We start from the raw sequence: 20,529 nt of genomic DNA, 5'->3' as shown, positions 1-20,529 counted from the left end.
GGTCTCATTGGCTCATAAGCTGGTACGTAAGCTGATTCTATTATATCACTGGCTAAGGCTAAACAATAAGGTAGTTAAGTTCATTGCTGAGATCATTTTGCAAAGAGTCTAACATTACATGGGACATTCCTCAGTAGTCCAGCTTTTAGTAAGCTGCAGGTAAGCCATACAACTCCTATCCAGATCCAGTGAATACAAAATGACATTTCACACTGGTCCGTCCTCTCTTTTTAAAACCAAAACTAGAACAGACTGCCACATCCTCAGTTCCATAGGTAAATCAGAGTTATGTGACATCAGGTAGAAGAACGGACATGGGTAACTTAACTTCCTACAGGTAATAATAGCTAATAATACTTTAATTGTTAACCCAGGAGGGGGAGGAAAAACAGATTATATACATCAATTTGAGCTAGTTGTGGGGAGTTGGCTGAGTTAGTTCGGAGTGTGGTAAGTGCATGAGTGTGTAAGGAGATGGTGGTGTGTCCACTCCTGAAGAAACCCACCCTGGACCCAGAGGTTTTGGACAATTATCAACCAATGGTAAATATCCGCCTTTTGGGCAAGGAGCTCAAGAGGGTGGCTGTTGTTCAGCTGCAGACTCTCCTGGAGGAAAACAGATTAACTGGATCCACTCCTGTCTGGGTTCAGATCTCATCATGGGTCACCATGATCGATGATTTTTATCGAGAAGGAGATAGGAAGAGTGTAACTCCCTTACTCGATCACTTGGTAGCCTCCCATGCCATCAACCATGGTATCCTCCTGAGCCATCTCCATTGGGGACTGGTGGCATTACTCCTACCCACAGAATAGCATTGGCTGATTATGGCATGCTCCTCTGGCAATTATGCTGCAGGGTGCTGCAGGATACTCAGCAGTTTCCCTTCCTGAGCTAGCCAGAGCAATCTCAGCAGTGGGTCTGTCCCAATTGGTATCTGGACCCACCCATTCTTCCGGGCACACTTTGGATATGGTTTTCTGTGTTGGGTGAGATGGTGACAATCTGTGGGTAGAGGAATGTTTTATAGTCCATTGCTATGCACACAAACCCCTATTTCTTCATATGCAAAAGTGAGATGCATTCTTTAATGTATTTAAAGTGTATTCAATAAATTCAAAATTTGCAATAAGGTGGTTAAGATCCATATGATTTTTTTTCTGGGTCCAGCAATATGTATTTCATGTCCTCAAGTTCACTCAGTGTTTCAAGTGAATAATAAGGCAAGGAGAGACGTAATTGACTTTCACTTGCTCTCCCCATTTATTCCTTCACATTCTGCCACTAAGATGGACAGGGAAAAGGGGGGGGGGAGAGAAGGAAAGCAGTTACATATCAGCTATTTGTGTGTGTGTGTGTGTTGGGAGCTGCTGAACATGATTCAGTGTGACAAGAGGCACAGTGATCTGGCTAAACCATTTCTCAGGGCACTTTGTAAGGAGGATCAGCTGCATTATTCCTTTAATAGCCATGTCTAATGCAATAGGCTAGCGGGTTTTGTCCCAAGTCAAGGTATCAGCTGCAGGTCAGAAGGTAACATTCTGTTTACAAGATTATTTCCTAAAGCACTTATCTCGCCTTCGGTGTGAAAAGTTGACTTTTCTGTTTGTAAGGGGGCCAAAAGAATTGAGGGAATGGGAAAAATTAGCCACACTGGGCTGGAGCTGAATGGAATTAAGTGGGAGGTCTGAGAAAGGCCTGCTGTGGCGCTCAGCGGGATACCTTATTAGCCACGTCATCGCAGTTCATTCAGGCAAACAGTAACAGTGTCACCAACATTCCCACACAAAGACAAAGTTCTTCACACAGTCTATAAACATGCTTCCCCTGGCCGATTCATCCTAGCTTGACTACTGAAAGGAGGGTTCTTCTCCCACTTTTTTTTAATGAATAACAAAACAAAACAAAGGCAAAAAAATATCCCAACCTCTAGGCAAAGAGGATGAATAGAAGGAGAGAAAAGGAGAGCCACTGTCACATTTCGAGGGAAGAAAAGATTTGGAGGTCAAAATTACCTAATTTGCACATACACCTTTTTAATCATAAGAAAAACATGGGAGGTTAAAGATTAATATTAGATGTACTATTTCATTTATTTTTCTATTTTTTCTGAGTTCTGAAAAATCCCAATATGTGCCCTGTATGCCAATGAAAGAAGCAAGATTAAAAAGCAGTACAGAGTATTCTTTGTTAACAATGGAAGAATACACACACACACACACACACACACACACACACATATATATATATATATATATATATATTTATAAACCTGGGCCCCACAAAAATAATCCTGAGCAAAAATCTAACCTGAAATTCAAACAAACAATAGAATGTTGAGTTACGGTGCTCAGCTCAGCAGTGGCACTAAGAAAGTTTTAAAATCTCAAAATGAATGTAAAGGGATTTTTTTTTTACCATTTTGAAGATCCTGTCCTGCACATTAAATATGAAGACTTTAGCAAGGCAGCTGACATAAGAGGTACCTTGATATCTATAAAGTTGCCTTTAAAGTGACAAATAAAAAGTAAAAAATACTTTTAAATCAAGCAATATTGTTGCACGGAGAGAAACCAAGCAACATTAACTATCACTTTACTATTTGTATGGGATTTTTCTTTTTTCTTTTGCTTAAACTACTTGTCCTACTTAAAGTTAATCTAAACTTTGAACCAAGGGTCTTTTTCAATTTAAAACTAGTAAAACTAGGTCTCAGCATGCAAGAAGAACCATCCAGATCCTTACTGAAATGTTTAGAAAGCAGTTCAGATAAGTAGGAACAATAGGAGTGTTTGCATACATGCAGGACTCTGAATCCCCACTGTTCTTGGAAACAAGAAAGGGGCTCCCAGTGCGGTATTCCTGTGAAGGTCACAGAAAGGTTAGTGGATAGAAGATCTTGCATTTTATACTTGTTTTATATTTAAAGTATGTTTAGTAAGAGGTTTCAGCTCCAGAGGAGAGAGAATACTGAGAATAACAAGGGGGATTAAGAGCTAATGGAATTATTCTGTTGAGTATAGACAGAAGTAAGGTTGTTAAATGCTTACAGGAACTTCTTATTCCACAAGAACTCACTCTCTTAGATCTTCTGGGGAAGCCCTTGTTGCAAGTATTTGCCACTTTTCAAAGGGATTGGCTACAACAAGGGCAAGGCTTCCTCTGTTGTGGAGAGACAGCTGGGGAACTCTTCCCTCTGAGAGGCTGGCCCAGCCAGGCCCAATCCTTAGTCGTCTAGCAAAAGACGGTCATGGCTTTTCCACTTCATGAAGGTATTTTGGAATGGAGAAAGTTATGAAACCATTCTTTGTATTGATCGTTTTACTGATCCTGGCTCTGTTTTCACAGATCTTTAACCTGTCCATTAAATAAATAGCAGCCAGGATTTAGAGAACCATGAAACTAGTTCTTCAGGGGCGGGAGCATAGCTTCGTGGTAGAGCACATGTTTTGCACGCCAAAGGACCCAAGTTTAATCCCTGGCATATCTAGTTTAAAGGATCAGGTAGCAGTTGACCTTCTGTCTTAAGACCCAGAGAGCTTCTGTCATTCAAAGCACACAATAGCGCTAGATAGATAAACAGACTGACCTAGTATAAGACAGGTTCCTATGTTAGTTCTGTGTGCCCAAGGGGCTTTAGGTTTCCACACATTTCAAACAGCAACCTCTCGCTATCTCCACCATGGCAAACTACTTTTGGGTCTGAAGGACTTGCCAGAACAATTGTGATATGGCATGGAGGCCTGCTGTTCAAAGAAATGATCAAACCAAAAACCCTCTTGTGTGAGCATAACACAAGCCAATGTGGTTCAATTATATATGAAGTAATAAGCTGGTGTTTATTGTCTTCTTATCATACAATGGGTTCACACAGGTGAATGCCCTCCACTCTATCCCTTCTGAGATTCAGAGATTCTGAATCTGTAAGAAGACACATACTGATCGTATGATTTTGGGACAACTAGCAGTATTGATTAAAGCAGAGCTAGGATGGAGAATTGAACATTGCAAGGGTATAACATGATGCATTTTGTACCACTAGGCAGTGCACAGAAGCAGCAGAAAGTGATGCAGGCCCATGGTTTTCACTTGCTCAGCAATCTGGATCATTATTTATATTTTATTTATTTATTGAATTTATATACCGCCCCATAGCCGAAGCTCTCTGGGCGGTTTACAAAAGTTAAAACAGTGAACATTAAAAAGTATACAAATTTTAAACCATCAAGTCATAATGCCTTTATATAAATCTATGCTGTGATGAGATTTGGAATACAGTGCACAGTTCTAGTTGCTGCACCTGATATTGTAGAGCTGGCAAAGGTGCAGAAAAGGGCAACCAAACCAGATCAGGGAGCTAGAGCAACTGCCCTACAAGGAGATTGCAGAGAAGTTGAATAATTTTTTCACAGGTATAACACAGATACCTGTGCCTGAACTGATGTTTTAAGGAAGGGAGTCTGAGGAACTGAGGCAAAAATAGTGGTGGCAAAAGATGGACCTTATTGACAAATTGGAAGCAAATAAATCACTGGGCCCAGATAGTTTAATTTGTTTTTAACTGTATATATATTTATTGTTTTATACTGTATGTTTTTATCTGTATGCTGCCCTGAGATCTTAGTGATATAGGGCGGAATAGAAATATTTTAAATAAATAAATAAAATAAATAGTATCCATCCAAGAGTTTTTAAAGAACTCAAGTATGAAATTGATGATCTTCTAACCAAAATATGCAACCTGTCCCTAATATCAGCTTCTGTACCAGAGGACAGGAAGATGGCCAATGTAACATCAATTTTTAAAATGGGATCCAGGGGAGATCCGGTAAATTACAGGCCTGTTAGCTTAATGTCTGTTCTGGATAAATTGGTTGAAAGCATTATTAAAGATAAAATTAATAAGCATACAGAAGGACAAACCCTGATGAAAAATGAATCAACATGACTTTCACAAAGGTAAGTCCTGTCTTACTAATCTTTTAGAGTTTTTTGAGAGTGCCAATAAACTGTAAATAAGGGTGTTCCATAGACGTCGTTTAATTGGACTTCCAAAAGTCTTTTTGACAAAGTCCTCGGCAAAGACTCCTGAGCAAACTTAGCAGACATGGAATAAGAGGAAAGGTCCTCTTATGGATCAGTAACTGGTTAAAAAATCGTAAGCAGAGAGTAGGAATAAAATACTCCCGGTGTAGGGAAGTATATAGTGGGGTACCACAGGGATCTGTATTGGGACCAATGCTTTTCACATACATCATAAATGATCTAGAATTAGGAGTGGGCAGTGAAGTGGCCAAGTTTGCCAATGACACCATATTACTTAGGGTGGTTAAAACAAAAAGGGATTGTGAAGAGCTCCAAAAGGATCTTTCCAAACTGGGAGAATAGGCATCCAAATGGCAAATGCCATTCAACGTAAGCAAGTGTAAAGTGATGCACGATGGGGCACAAAATCCCATCTTCAAATATAATCTGACGGAATCTGAGCTAGAGGTGATCAACCAAGAAAGAGATCTTGGGGTTGTAGTGGTAGCTCATTGAAAATGTCAACCCAGTATGTGGCTGCTCTAAAAAAGGCAAACTGTGTGTAACGCATAATTAGAAAAGGAATTGAGAATGTAACTGCTCATACTGCCTTTATACAAATCTATGGTGGCCACACTTCGGATACTGTGTACAGTTCTGGTCATCACACACACGCACGCACACACACACAGTGTAGAGCTGGGACAAGAGCAGAAAAGGGCAACTAAAATGATCAAGGGGCTGGAGCATTTCCTCTATGAGGGAAGGTTTCAACAACTGGGATTGTTTAGCTTGGAAAAAAGAGGCTAAGGGGAAACATGATAGAGGTGTGCAAAATTATGCATGGTGTGGAAGATGTGGATAGGGAGACATTTTTCTCCTTCTCTCAAAATATTAGAACCCGGGACATCCCATGAAGCTGACTGGTGGGAGATTCCAGACAGATTAAAGAAAGTACTTCTTCACATAGCACATAATTAATCTATGGAATTTGCTGCCACTAGACTTAGTGATGGTTAGATAAATTCCTGGAGGAGAAGGCTAACAATGGCTACTAGTCCTGATAACTATGTGCTGCCTCCAGTATCAGAGGCAGTAAGCCTATGCACACCAATTGCTGGGGAACATGGGTGGGAGGATGCTGGTGCACTTGTGGCCTGCTTGTGGATTGGTGGTTAACAACTGGTAGGCAACTGTGTGAACAGAATGCTGGACTAGATGGATCTTTGGTCTGATCCAGCTTGGCTCTTCTTATGTTCTTATGATATGATATGACGAGCCTTTTAAAGTTTAGAAAGAAAAGCAAGTAAGTGGGGGAGGAGGAACAAGATTGAGATATATAAAATTGTGCATATTGTGGAGAAAGTAGATAGAGAGCAATTTTTCCTCCCTCTCTCATAATAGCTTCGGCTATTGGGCAGTATAGAAATGCAATAAATAAATAAATAAATAAATAAATACCAGAACCCAGGATCATCCAATGCTGCTGAATGGTGGAAGTACTTCCAAAAGGACGTACTCCTTCATACAGCACATAGTTAAACTCTCTCCTCTCTCATCTCACACTATTGCCCCGCTCGTGCTCTCCGCTCCTCTGATGCCATGCTTCTCGCCTGCCCAAGGACCTCCACTTCCCTTACTCGGCTTCGTCCTTTTTCTTCTGCTGCCCCTTACGCCTGGAACGCTCTTCCAGAACACTTGAGAACTACTAACTCAATCACAGCTTTTAAAACTCAGCTAAAAACTTTTCTTTTCCCTATAGCTTTTAAATATTGAGTTTGTTCTGACTCTATACTGTTAGCTTCACCCCACCCGGTGCCTGTTTACACTTCCCTGTGCCTGTCTGCATTCTCTTTCCCTCCTTATTGTTTACTACAAATTTATTAGATTGTAAGCCTATGCGGCAGGGTCTTGCTATTTACTGTGTAATCTGTACAGCACCATGTACATTGATGGTGCTATATAAATAAATAATAATAATAATAAATAATGTCACAGCCACAATATGTAGTGATAGCCACTAACTTAAGATGGCTTTGAAAGGGGATTAATGAAATTCATGGAGTAGGGATAGCAATGGCTAGTTGCTGAATACTAGTTGCTGGGGAACAATAATGAAAGAAGGATAGTGCCTTCATGTCCTCCTTGTGGACATCCCAGTGGTAGCTGGTTGGTTACTGTGGAAAACAGGGCACTGGAAGAGACAGGCTTTTGCTCTGATCTAGTGGAGATTTTTCCTATGTTCCTCATATCTTACAAAAATCCTGTCACAAATGGCACTGTTTGTCCTTTCAAACAATTCCACTTGTTGCTAAATATGGTCTGCATAATATTTCTAGGTAGACAGTCTAGAAACAATCCTTTCTTAAAGGAAAAACAATTAATTAGTGACAGTCTAAGAGTAACCGAAAAAGGCCTAATGTAAGTGCTTTCACTGGCATGTTTGAAATGTTGTAATACTGACATTAAAAAGCTTAACTTTATCATATTCTTGAACCTCTTGCTTTTTGATATAATAGCCAAAACCTATTAATAACACAAAAAACATTTCAAAAGGTCAAGCAGCAAACAACAAGATGAAAGGTGTTGTCAAGAAGCTTAGGTAATCATCTTAGTACTCAGGGCATTTGCCAGAGCTGTTTAACTAATACGCGAGTTCACTTTTAATTTCAATATAGTGCCACATGAACAAAAAAAAAAGCTATATTTTTTAAATTAATTACCATGTCAGCAGATATTAAGATGGCAAGAAAGACCACATCAATAATATATATGTAATTCAGGGAAAGGATTACAAGAAGAGCTATAAAAATCAATTTTTAGAGCTGGAAAAATAGCTCTCTCTAGTCTGGACGGTATTTCCATTGTATTGACAAAACCATGATCTTATCTGACACTGACATTCACCTAATGCAACGTTAGATATGTATAATGATATAAGTACTTGTCAATTCTGCTACAATAAAACAGTACTCCCATTGTAATGGGCAAGGCTGCTATAAATGTGAATTGTTTCCCTGCAATAGAATGCTTGTACCACACAAAGGCTTCAGAACCAAATGTGCAGTTCATAGGTTTGTAGGGAAGAGGTTCACTTACAAGAATGATCCCATGATGTCAAAGTATAATTCCATGTGCTAAGACTGTTCTGTGGCCCCACTCTAGCAGCTTATAACTGGAAAAGAAAGATCTGCAAACTTTGGATTTAGAGGCCAGTTAGCTACTATTCATAGCTTTAAGAAACATATTTGTGGTGAATTAATTTCAATGCTGCACCTCCGGCTCAGGGTGAACAAATCAGCAGATAAGCAATAGAATGGTAATCACACCATGATTAACTATCTGGTGCTTCACATTTTTAAATGTCTTTCGTGCAGGAATTAACATGTAGATTGTATATGCAACCACAATATCTTATTATTATTATTATTATTTATTATTATTATTATTATTTATTTATATAGCACCATCAATGTACATGGTGCTGTACAGAGTAAAACAGTAAATAGCAAGACCCTGCCGCATAGGCTTACAATCTAATAAAATCATAGTAAAACAATAAGGAGGGGAAGAGAATGCAAACAGGCACAGGGTAGGGTAAGCAGGCACAGGGTAGGGTAAAACTAACAGTAGAAAGTAACAGTAGAAGTCTGCACAACATCAAGTTTTAAAAGCTTTAGGAAAAAGAAAAGTTTTTAGTTGTGCTTTAAAAGCTGTGGTTGAACTTGTAGTTCTCAAATGTTCTGGAAGAGCGTTCCAGGCGTAAGGGGCAGCAGACGAAAATGGACGAAGCCGAGCAAGGGAAGTAGAGGCCCTTGGGCAGGCGAGAAACATGGCATCAGAGGAGCGAAGAGCACGAGCGGGGCAATAGTGTGAGATGAGAGAGGAGAGATAGGAAGGAGCTAGACCGTGAAAAGCTTTGAAGGTTAACAGGAGAAGTTTATATTGGATTCTGAAGTGAATTGGAAGCCAATGAAGAGATTTCAGAAGCGGAGTAACATGGTCAGAGCGGCGAGCCAAGAAGATGATCTTTGCGGCAGAGTGGTGAACAGAAACCAACGGACTGATGTGAGAAGAAGGAAGGCCAGAGAGAAGAAGGTTGCAGTAGTCCAACCGTGAAATAACCAGTGCATGAACAAGCGTCTTGGCAGAAGAGACAGACAAAAATGATCGAATCCTGGCAATATTATACAGGAAAAATCGACAAGATTTAGCTACTGCCTCAATATGAGGAATAAAGGAGAGCGAGGAGTCGAAGATAAAGCCAAGGCTACGAGCTTCCTTGACCGGAGTAAGCGTAACATCATTGACAGTAAGAGAGAATGAGAGATGAGGAGAAGGTTTAGGAGGAAAAACAAGCAATTCAGTCTTTGCCATGTTAAGTTTCAAGCGACGATGAAGCAGCCAAGCTGAGATATCTGAAAGACATGCCGAGATACGATCGTGAACATCAGGAGAAAGTTCCGGAGATGACAGATATAGTTGTGTATCATCGGCGTACAGATGATATTGGAGGCCATGAGATTGAATAAGCTTGCCCAAGGGCAACATGTATAAGGAAAACAACAACGGGCCAAGCACCGAGCCTTGCGGAACCCCTACTGAAAGGGGAAAGGAGGAAGACGAGCTGCCATTAGCCAACACGCTGAAAGAGCGACCCGCTAGATAGGAGGCAAACCAGTTATAGACAGAGCCACAAAATCCAAGGTCATGAAGGGAATCTAAGAGAAGATCATGATCAACCGTGTCAAAGGCTGCAGTTAGATCAAGGAGAATAAGAACGGAATAATGGCCTTTAGACTTGGCAGTAAGGAGATCATTGGTGATCTTAGTAAGGGCTGTTTCGGTGGAATGCAGAGGACGGAATCCAGATTGAAATGGATCCAAAGCAGAGTTACTAGAAAGAAAGTCAAGACAGCGAGAGTAGACCGCACGCTCCAGGATCTTTGAAACAAACGGCAACAAAGAGACAGGTCGGTAGTTAGATAGAGATAGCCTATCAAGAGTAGGTTTCTTGAGAATGGGAGAGACTGTAGCATGTTTAAAAGCAGAAGGAAATGAACCAGAGGACAGAGAAAGATTAATAATATGTAGCAAGGAAGGGAGGATAGCAGGAATAAGATTAATAAAGACGCGAGAAGGAATCGGATCACGAGAACAAGTGGAAGGCTTCGAAGAGCGCAGTATTGTAGACAGTTCATCCGCAGAGACCGAAGGAAACGCAGAGAAATTTGCAGGAGGAGCTGACAGATGAGGAACAGGAACTGGAAGAGGAGCAGAGCTGGCCAGATCAGAGCGGATAGTTTGGATTTTAGCATTGAAAAAAGAGGCAAAGTTATTAGCAGACAGAGAGGCGGGGAGAGATGGCGGATTAGGCTTCAGAAGAGAATTGAAGGATGCAAAGAGCCGCTGAGGATGCCTAGCATTTGACTGGATCAGCGTTGAGTAGTACTGCTGTTTGGCCAGTGAGATGGCAGAAGAGAAAGAGGAGAGTACAAATTTGTAATGGACAAAGTCTGCCCGGTCCCTGGTCTTACGCCAAAGGCGTTCAGCTGCCCGGGAACAAGAGCGAAGGTAGCGGAGGGAAGAGGTGAGCCACGGTTGGGGTTGAGAAGGGCGAGCTATCCGAGTTGTAGATGGAGCAAGATTATCAAGAGTTGAAGATAAGGAGGAATTAAAGAAGGAGACAGCTGAGTCCAAGGAGACAGCCGAACAGACAGAAGGAAGGGAGGAGGCTAGAGACTGGGAAAAAGCCTCATAATTGATAGATTGCAAGTCACGACAAGAGCGAGAAGCGGGACGTGAAGGAGGAGGATTGTGAGTAATATTGAAAGAAACTAGGTGATGATCTGACAGCGGAAAGTGAGCAGTAGAAAAGTCCAACACAGAGCAATTCCGAGTGAGAACAAGATCCAGACAGTGTCCAAGGGAATGTGTGGGTGCATCAGACCAAAGCTTAAGATCATAAGAGGAAGATAATGAGCGAAATCGTAGAGCTGCAGCATCTTGAGGGTCATCCACATGAATGTTGAAATCACCCAGGATAAGGGTAGGACAGTTGTCAGAGAGGAAAAAGGACAGCCACGAATCAAAATCAGAGATAAATTTTGAGGACGAGCCTGGGGGGCGGTACAGAACTGCAACCCGCAGTCGCAGTGGAGCGAAGAGCCTCACCACATGTACCTCAAAGGAGGAGAAGCAATGTGAAGGTGGAATGGAAAGAGGCTGGAACTGGCACAAACTAGATAGTAAAAGACCCACACCACCACCCCGACCCTCTGGGCGACTAGTGTGAGAGAAAGAGAGTCCTCCAAGAGAGAGGGCAGCAGAGATGGCAGTATCATGGACAGGAAGCCAGGTTTCAGTAAGAGCAAGGAGGTGGAGAGACCTAGAGATAAACAAGTCCTGGATGACAGGGGCCTTAGAAGCAACAGAGCGACAGTTCCATAAGGAACACGAAAAAGGCAGCTGAGAAGAGGGGAGACACCGGATAGGAACTAAGTTAGGAGAGACGAGATTGGAACGAGCCATAAGGAACAGATTTTCCCACCCTAAATACATAAATGTGCCAGGGAGCCACTTGTGGCTTCAGATGGTTGGGTGCAGATTGATAAAAGCCACATTTGTACCCACCATCAGGAATTTGTAAAAATGAACTGTCCAGAAATATAATACATTCCCTGCTACTTGTGGGTGGATAGGTGGGAAATCACAAAAGGAAATGTGTGGAAATTCTGTCTTCATGAGGTCAGATAGGTCAATGTAGGTCTGCAAGGGTTTGCTATTACTGATCTGCCAGTGGTTTCAAGCTAAACAGATTCCGTGCCTGTGGGAGGCAGAATATCTAGTTCGGTCCTAAAATACAAAAGCTGAACTCACTCTTTCGGCTCAGGTTTAGAATCTGAAGTGTAAAAATGAAATGGACAGCCATGTATCCAGAAACATAAGCCATAGCTAGACAGGACGAAATCCCGGGGTGATCCCCAGGATTGTCCCTGTGTGTCCACATGATGCACAGGGGATCCTAGGATCAGGGAAGGATGATCCCTCCCTTGCCCCAGGATCTCGCCCTCCCCTTCGGCCCTGGTTTTTCCGTGGTCCCGGGCTGTGCCCGAGACTGCGGAACATGTGGCCAGGTGCTGCGGGTTGACCCGGCTCTGCGTGATTCCTCGTGAGGAGCCAGGAGCCGGGAGCTGCGCTGCGCCCATCGGGCGTAGGGTGGGGGGAGCGGGGAAAGTAATTTAATTTTTTTAAAAAAGCTTACCTTTAGCGCACAAGCGTCCGTGCGCTGCTGCCCCTTTCATTTTTTAAAAAAATGGTGGGAGCGACGCCTCTCCTTTTGAGGTCATCGTTCATCGCATGTAAACAGAGGAGGGATCTCGCAATAAACACATCGCAGGATCTTCCTTCCTCTGTTGCAGGCTAAAAGGTAGGTCTAGCTAAGGCCATATTCACCCTGCCCACCAATCAAAAAAGTAGAACACAGTTATATGTAGGTGGCTTGATTTATTATTAAGTTTATAAAGTGTGTCTTTTAATAAAAAGTACTGGAAGTATTGTACAAATAATTACACCAACCAAGAAAATATTTTACCAGACTAACAACTGTGCTTTCCAAACAAACAGAAATCAAAACACAGTCATTAATATTTACTGATCTACACAAGTCATAAAACAAGCCCTCTCAAAAGGCCTCGTTTGTATAGGGTGGTGAAAAGCAGAGGTGTTGAACCTCAGGCCTGTAGGCCAAATCCAGCCTGACTGGGGTTCCCTCTGGAGTTCCTGGATGGCCACACCCCCTTCCCTCTAACCCCTGATCGTTTGGCAGTTTCCCGACTTCTTCACCTTCCCCCTGCCCCATTCTAAAAGGCTGAAGTGCTTCTCCTAAGGCTTAATGAATGGCAGCAAGGGTTTTAAGCTAAAATATGTTGGCATTTTTGGCCCCACCCTTTCACCTTGGGCACCCCACCACCACTGGAATGCGACCCCTGGGAGTTTCTTCAAAATTGAATTCAGCCCTTACGCGGAAAGCCGTTCAACACCTCTGGCAGAAGGAATAAAACAAAAAGAGCTAGGCAAATCTCCCTGGGAAGGAAGTTCCAGAGAGTTGGCACAATGCTCCTCCCCAAAACCCCATGGACAGTGGCCCTAGTGAGTAGAAGGTGCTCATTTGCATCTACATCACAGAGACAGGTGGGAACGTACGTCCCAATCTTCACTGTGTTGTGCTGATAAATCTCTATATACTAGATATGCCTAAACACATACATCTTATCCATGCTGAGATCCAGCAGGCATCTAGCCTGAGGCATTTCTGACAAGCAGATCTGTGCAGGAAAGCCTGCTTCTGCCCACCCTTGCTGGATCTGAGCAACAGTGGCCTGCTTCAGGTGTCATGGCTAAATCATGGGTTGGCTGTTTATTTATTTACTTATTTATTTATTTATTACATTTCTATACCGCCCAATAGCCGAAGCTCTCTGGGCTGTTGGTACTGAGCCTTGTGCTCATCTACTCCCTCCATCTTCATCTCTTCACGTGCTCCAATTCCCTATTTCATTTCCTGTTTTGTTATGGCCACAGTTTGTCATTATGTCTGAATTGAGTTAACTATGGTTACTGCAAACCAAAGCAGAACTGAAAGCTGCCATTTGAACCATGTTTCTAATTCTGGTGGGCCCTGAACCACACCTCTTGAAACATAGATGCATGGTTGATATAGTCCAGGAATGAGGAAAAAAATGCCCCCCTTGGTTCTAAAAACCTAGTGCATAATCTATTAAGGATGCAATCCTATTGCGATTCCTGCAAACCTCTGAACTCAGAAGCTGACGGGAATCTTATGCAGGGTGGGAGCAGCGCAGAGGCAATCTTTGCCTTTACGCTCCAGCATGCCCTGCATTTCTGCTAGAGGGCGTCTCGGCAAGGTAGGGAAGGAGGCTGAGTGGCCATAGGAAATGATGTAACACAGCTGCCCCAGTCTCCTCCTCTCCCCAGCCCCGGGAACATCCCCCTTTTCCCCATCTCCTGGCTCCGTTTTCTGAGGGTGGACAAGTAGCTGGCAGTTTTCTCTGTGCTGGCTATGAGAGGGATGGGGATGGGGAGGGGAGTATGGTTTTCTGTCTTGAAGCCAGGAAACCAAACTATCCTACTGCATGCCCCCCGATGCTGTTTGGTGGGGGGCATAGGATTGCTCCCCAAATAAATTCAGAGTAGTGTCTTAATTATGCCCATGGTAATGTAAGAACTGGACCATTAGGGAAAAAGGATTTTTAGATTTTTTTTTCTGATCACAAGGAAGTCTATCCTAAACCTTCAAGTTCAGATCACAACCCACAATCCTTTATGTGTAAGAAAACATTTGCAAGTGAATCTGTCTCTTTTGCACTGCTTTACAAACTGGGTTTGAAGATCCCCTGGGTGCACATAGAGCTAATCACCTGAGGTTATATTTAACTGCAGTGCAAAGCTTCTACCACTTGTGGAAACCCAATTCTCATCCTTGCACAAGTGTCAAATCCAAGTGATTGCACAAACGCTTTCATAACTCACTATTTCATTGCATTAGGCATTTGCTTGCTTGTGCAACCACGGGCAACCACATGGCCATTAACAGAACAATGGAAAGTACTTTTTCTACTTGTGTGACATTGGATACCACCCATAGTTCTTTAAATTGTATTTTAGGATTATAATTCCCTACATGCTGGATTGTGTTCTGTGTGTCTCTATTAAAGGAATAACAAACATTCATTACTTTCTGAACAGTGGGGTCAGGTACCTATAAAGCCAAATTAGGAAAAGGCAAAAGCAGAGGGGAAGAGACAAAAATTAACCAGGCATTCACAAAATTGAAAGTTACGAGATAATGAGACAGCAGACTTACATTCTGAGGGATATGGTACGAATATATATATTTTAGATCACATATTTTCCCTGAAAAGCAAGGAACCCTGGAGACAGGCAAAGAGGAGAAATGTTAATGAGACCAATGAATTTATGATGAAAAATAGATATATTTCTTAACATTCAAGAGATATCTGTAGATTCAGTCTCTTTGGTAAGAAGTTAAAATGTACTTGGCTACATTTTAAAGTTTTTGCCAAGGGAGTTGGCTTAGAATAGATTTTTCCATTAAAAAAATATTCATATAAATAAGAATAAAGAAGTGTTTACAAACACTCCAAGTCCTCAAATTGCTGAAATGACCCAGATCTTTACACAAGGTTTGCCTCTGCCTAGAAACGAAGTGGCTTTTCTTCAGTTCATTCAGCTGCTAGTTCTGGGAAAAGCCCAAAGAGAAACATTTAGATTGGAGGGGTCTTTGAGAAGATGTGACAGTTGACTGATGAGCATCTATAAAACGACAAAGAATTGCTGTGTGGAGCCTGTGCATCACATCGTCTCACCCTGGGAAAACTAATTGCTTTGAATTGTTCATAGTAACATTATTTTTCTGGCAATCATTTCTTTTGAATACTCAAAATGAGCATGAAACAGCTCCTTTGACTGGACATAAAAGTTAAATGTCCCAATGTTGATCAAATTAACTTCAGCTATGTGACAATGGACTATATTTGTGAGAAAATAATGGAGGTCACAAAGGGGGGCTTTATGCCAAGATTTCACAGTTGTAATGTAAAAAATGTTTCTGTTCAACCAGGCCAAGCTATGTTTCAAAGAGAAAAACAGAAGAGTACTGTCACGTTTAGAAAGAGGAAACCCTCCCAAATCCTGTCCTCCAGCGTGGTCTGGATAAGTTTAGGATCCAGAGATTGGCAAAATAAGAATAGCCTCTGCCTAATTTCTCATTATCCTGGTCACTGCTATAATTTTAACCAAATGTTCAAAAACGGCCTGAATCCCTAAATTTCTACCCCGGTTAAAAAACAAAACAAAAGCAAAAATTCTTGATTGAGTTTCTCCCCTTCCCTAAAACACCAATGTGATTCAAAGTAATGGATTCAGAGAAAAAAATTAGAATTGTAAGCAATGGTTATGCAGTTTACTGAAGAGTGAATGGTATATTTCCAAATTTGTAAATTCATGTATCTCTCAGATTTTGCTAACTAATCCTTTGCTATATGTTATATTAGAAGTGTACATATGGGATGTAACACAAATGGTTTCCATGAGAACATCTGGGCCCCAATACAATTCTTTTTATAAAATTTTGAAACTGCTTCGACCTGGTAAAGTTTTTTTTTTAAAATCACCTTATAGAAAATACTACCTGCATCCAAATAGTAGCAATGAACAGCTACCAAAACAATTCCAGAACAACTTTTAACATTTATTAGAACATGCTAGGTACACTTCCTCAATTTTCCCCTTTGGCAACTTTTATTCTGTCCAGCACCATTCTAGTGTTTTAGTCAGCAACCACTTAACATTAACACACACCCAATATTAGACTACTTGCAACACTTTGGGTACTATAACAATGTGTGAATTATTTTGTGAGAGCAGCTCTTTTCATCACACTTAAATTCATCCTTTCAAAAAAAAAGTCAATTTGCATTAATTTCTTTTCGTAAATAATTAAGATAGAATGCAGTCTACTGTGGTCACTTCAGTCTTGCATAAATAGCTGTAATTAACTGGTGTTCACACTGGCCAAGATGCATCCAGCAGACAAGACTGTTTCACTAACTCCCACAGCGACTTAAATCAACTGTGAAAAGATGTTTCAGTTTCATTCAGTAAGGGTTTAGCTCATTAAACTCCTTTCCTTCTCAGTATTGTTCCTGAAGCTTGAACTGCATTGCTGTTAAATGCTCTTTAGCAGTTTAAAGGCTTTAGAGGAAAAGACTTATCAGCCTCTGGTTTTAACAGCACTAAATCTGCATTATTAGGGCATGCAGATAAGGGGATTTAAAGGCCCGGCTTGAAACCTCTCTCTTCTGTGTTTATCTGGCACCGCATCGCTTCTGTAGCTCAGCTGGAAATGTAGATCTATGAAGCTTTAAAGGGAGATTAAAAGCCAAGAAAAGAAGTACTTTCTTTCCTATAGATGCTCTCACTTTCCCCTTTCCTACTGTCTGAAGGAGTGATGGCAGACAATGGTCCAAGATGGTTCCCAAAACCTTCTGAATGGGGGCACTGTTGGTGGTAGCATTCATTCAAAGTGAGCTTCAGTGTATTGTCCTCCCCAATCAGCAGATCAGAATAGAGTTTGCTGGTGGCTGCCAAAAGGTTAGCAGTGCTGATGAAAGGGGTTTCCCATTATTCACTGCTCTTACAGAACTCCCCTTTTGTGCCGGGCAGCCCATCATTTCACTACGGAGGTCCGGATCTGCGGCTGGCTGCTTTCTCAAAATGAGCAATCTATCTGAATGCAAACCCCACAGTGGTAGTGCCACCTAAAATTGAGGGTTTTTCTTTTCTAAAAGGCAGGAGTGCTGGGTCTGGTTTTGGCACTGTCACATTGCAATGATATACCACCATGACATCTTTGACCTACAATTAACACGATTGCAACCAGACAGTCTCTTTACTCTTGCCAAGGCGTTTGTGGAGGGGTCCCAAAGTCCCAAAGATCTAAAGAAAACACACAGCAAATCATAAATACTACATAAGTGGTCGCTTAGACCACCACAACAAAAGTAAAAGCGGTGGAAATAAATCCCAGATCAAAAAAGAATCCTTTTGCCCTATAAGAATATTACCAAACGTACATAAAATAGACTTCGCTGATCATTCCAGCAACGTACTGACATGATATTTAGTAGAGCAGACTGGGCAGCGGGTCAATCATGGTCCACCAGTGGACCACTGGTCGATTTCCAGTAGACCACCTAGTGCCTGCTGGTTGCTAAGATTCTTACAAAGCATGCTGTGCCAGGTGGACCTTAATCTTATCCAGCAAAGTACTTCTTATGTTCTTAAGCAAGAGTGCACCCTCATGATCACTTAACACAGATTAGTTACGCCCGAAATGCTGAGAGATCCTGAGTATTCTTGGTTTGTAAATGTAGCATATATTGGTAAACCAGAGACTGGTGGCCCACAGGGATTCAAGAAGTAAAAGAAAGAAAAAAGCCCACGTAAGACTGAAGTCAGACCACCCTTACATTAGATTTTTTAAAAAGTTATTGAATCTCTGGTTCAATAAAGCTGGCATTGAGATTAGTGGGGAAAGAGACCATTAGTAGCAGACTCCTTAACCAGCAAGGAGGGGAGAGGTTGAGTCTCACCAACCAAGACAGTACACCAGAGCCCTCTACCAGATGACTTATGCAAGCAAACCACGTCAGATGCCAATATTCTAAAATCCACATTTGTTCTCTAAGCAGTTGAGTAGCAATTACTTCTATTTTGAGAAAAGAAAAGTGGATATGAAATAGCAAAGAGAAGCAGCCAGTGTTAAAACAATGAGTCTGCATTTAATACTATGCTTTCTAGAAGTTCATTCGGGGAAGAAGGGTTTCAAGATACTGTTACCCATCCATTTCAATGTACAATTATTCTAAATGTTCTCAAATTGTTCTTTCAGATACAATTTGAGCCTATGTGCCGAGGGTAACTATACAACCAAATCTGTACCAATGTTGTGTTTTAAGTTATGCAAAAGTGACAGGTTTAGTACTAGTTCAACTACAGATCCCTCTAGATCAGCCTTCTGCATTCCAGTGCCCTTCAGATGTTTTCGACTACAAACTCCATCATGCCTGACCATTGGCCGTGCTGACTTGGGCTGATGGGAGTTGACATCTAAAACATCTGGAACGCACCAGGTTGGGGGAGGCTGCTCTTAATGGCCCTCAGCATGCCAGAAGTCTCACCTCAGTTTCTCACCTATAAAATGGGAATAGTAGAGTAGAGATGTTAAAGTAATAAAGAGGAGAAAGTGCTTGGTGTATTAGAAGGGTTGTACAGAAGACGGATTAAGATATTTTGAAAAGGTTTAAGATATAAAAGGATAATGACAAAATTCCACAACCATCAACTTCAAAAGGTTTTCTGTACATTTAATGGGACTTCCAGGGAGATTATATGAGTAGGCAACATGGTATCTGTGGGTAACAGTAAGTCTCCAGGCACCTTTATTGGCACCTGCCAAGGTTCCCTACCTCCTCTCACTCTTTAAAAATAAATAAATCATTTTTTGTACTAGCAGCTGAGATTGCTGTGAAATAGGTTTCTGTTGGTGCTGAAAACTGTGGGGTCAAATGAGTTGTTCTGTGAGCTGGGGCTCAGACCCCACCTCGCCTTGCACTCAGTATTTTGGGCAGGTTACCTGTCCTTTGCCACACCTCCAAAGGCAGCCATTTTGTGCTGATGCCCAGGACAGTTTCTCAAGCTGCCAAATGTGCCATGCCCACCAAAAGTTTCCTCTGCTTGGATTAGGGGATTGCAGGAACAATACAAATATGCTCTTTATGCCTAGTTTTCCAGCAGCAAAGTAACTCACATATTCACTGACTTTCAGTTCATTGCCTTTCAGGAAACAGTAAAAGTCCCATCTGATTAGTACATCAGTTTGCAATTTTCTGCAGTTTGCAATTTTAAGCTTTTCTTTCTTTCTTTCTTTTTAAATTGTGCTAATTCATTCTGTCTACTTGTAGTCCTTGGAGACTGACTGCATTAAAAAAACCCACAGCAATAACCTTTTCATATCCAGAAAACAATGCAAAATGCAGGGCAATAGATGAAGGTAAGAGAGTTTACTACCTACCTGTCAAGTACATAACCGAGGGCCTTATGCCTTATTCCTGAGTAAACCGATGGGCTTGTTTCCCAAGCAACTAAATTGGAAGCATCATGGAAAAGATGAATGTTTACCAAGTCAAAGGCACTGTGACAAAAGGAAAAAAAGACTCAGAATAAAAATAAGGACAAATAGCAAGGAGGAAAGCATTCAGTCTTACTTCATAACAATCTGAGTCATCCCAGTTTAAGATAATCTATTTTTAAATTTTTTTAAAAAAAGTTGAATGTAATTGTAATGTGCCTGGATCCAGCTCTGTCATTACATGCCTGTTGTGTATACAGAACTACAGAACCATTTCCATTTTTATATCAGCTTAAAATCCTGTACATTAAATATTATAATCTTACTAACGTCAAATATGATCAAATATTGAATTGCATTTGGAAATAAATCCTAAGCTTATTTATGCACCTATAAAGAAAGAAGTACCTCCCTTTTAAAGGAAACAATAAATAAATTTGTAACAAAATATCAATGGGGATGGAATAGGTATAAATTAATGTTTCCTTTCCAGCTTGGGAATAAGACAGGATTTCATCATTATTTAAAAAGCTACTTCTCAAATTACATTTGAAAGATATGGGAAGGAGCCTAAAATACCTGAAGTATCTGGATTATATCACACACTTCAGGAAATACATGCAACATTACAAATGGTTTCAAGAATTTCAGCCTATACACATCTTCTCTCTGAGATAGTCAGATGTAATATACTGCAAACACTGAATGCAGCCTTTGTCTGAAGCTCTCTCGGAGAACAAGTGTTCCCAACACTTAGGGGAAGGAGCAA

At 41.3% G+C, this 20,529-nt stretch overlaps 1 protein-coding gene across 5 annotated transcripts in view; it reads right to left on the bottom strand.

Annotated features, from left to right (window-relative positions):
* The window catches only part of INPP5A (inositol polyphosphate-5-phosphatase A), a 290,804-nt gene that overhangs the window by 110,068 nt on the left and 160,207 nt on the right, over positions 1-20,529 (bottom strand). For all 5 annotated transcript variants that reach the window (XM_063132848.1, XM_063132845.1, XM_063132849.1 and 2 more), the window contains exon 8: positions 19,704-19,823. In XM_063132848.1, coding sequence (XP_062988918.1) covers positions 19,704-19,823 — 120 coding nt within the window. The remainder of the gene's footprint in view (positions 1-19,703; positions 19,824-20,529) is intronic.

The sequence above is a fragment of the Elgaria multicarinata genome, chromosome 8 (genome assembly GCF_023053635.1).
Source record: "Elgaria multicarinata webbii isolate HBS135686 ecotype San Diego chromosome 8, rElgMul1.1.pri, whole genome shotgun sequence".
Lineage (NCBI taxonomy): Eukaryota > Metazoa > Chordata > Lepidosauria > Squamata > Anguidae > Elgaria > Elgaria multicarinata.
The sequence above is the reverse complement of the archived record's forward strand: the minus strand, read 5'-3'. Positions and strand labels throughout refer to the sequence as shown.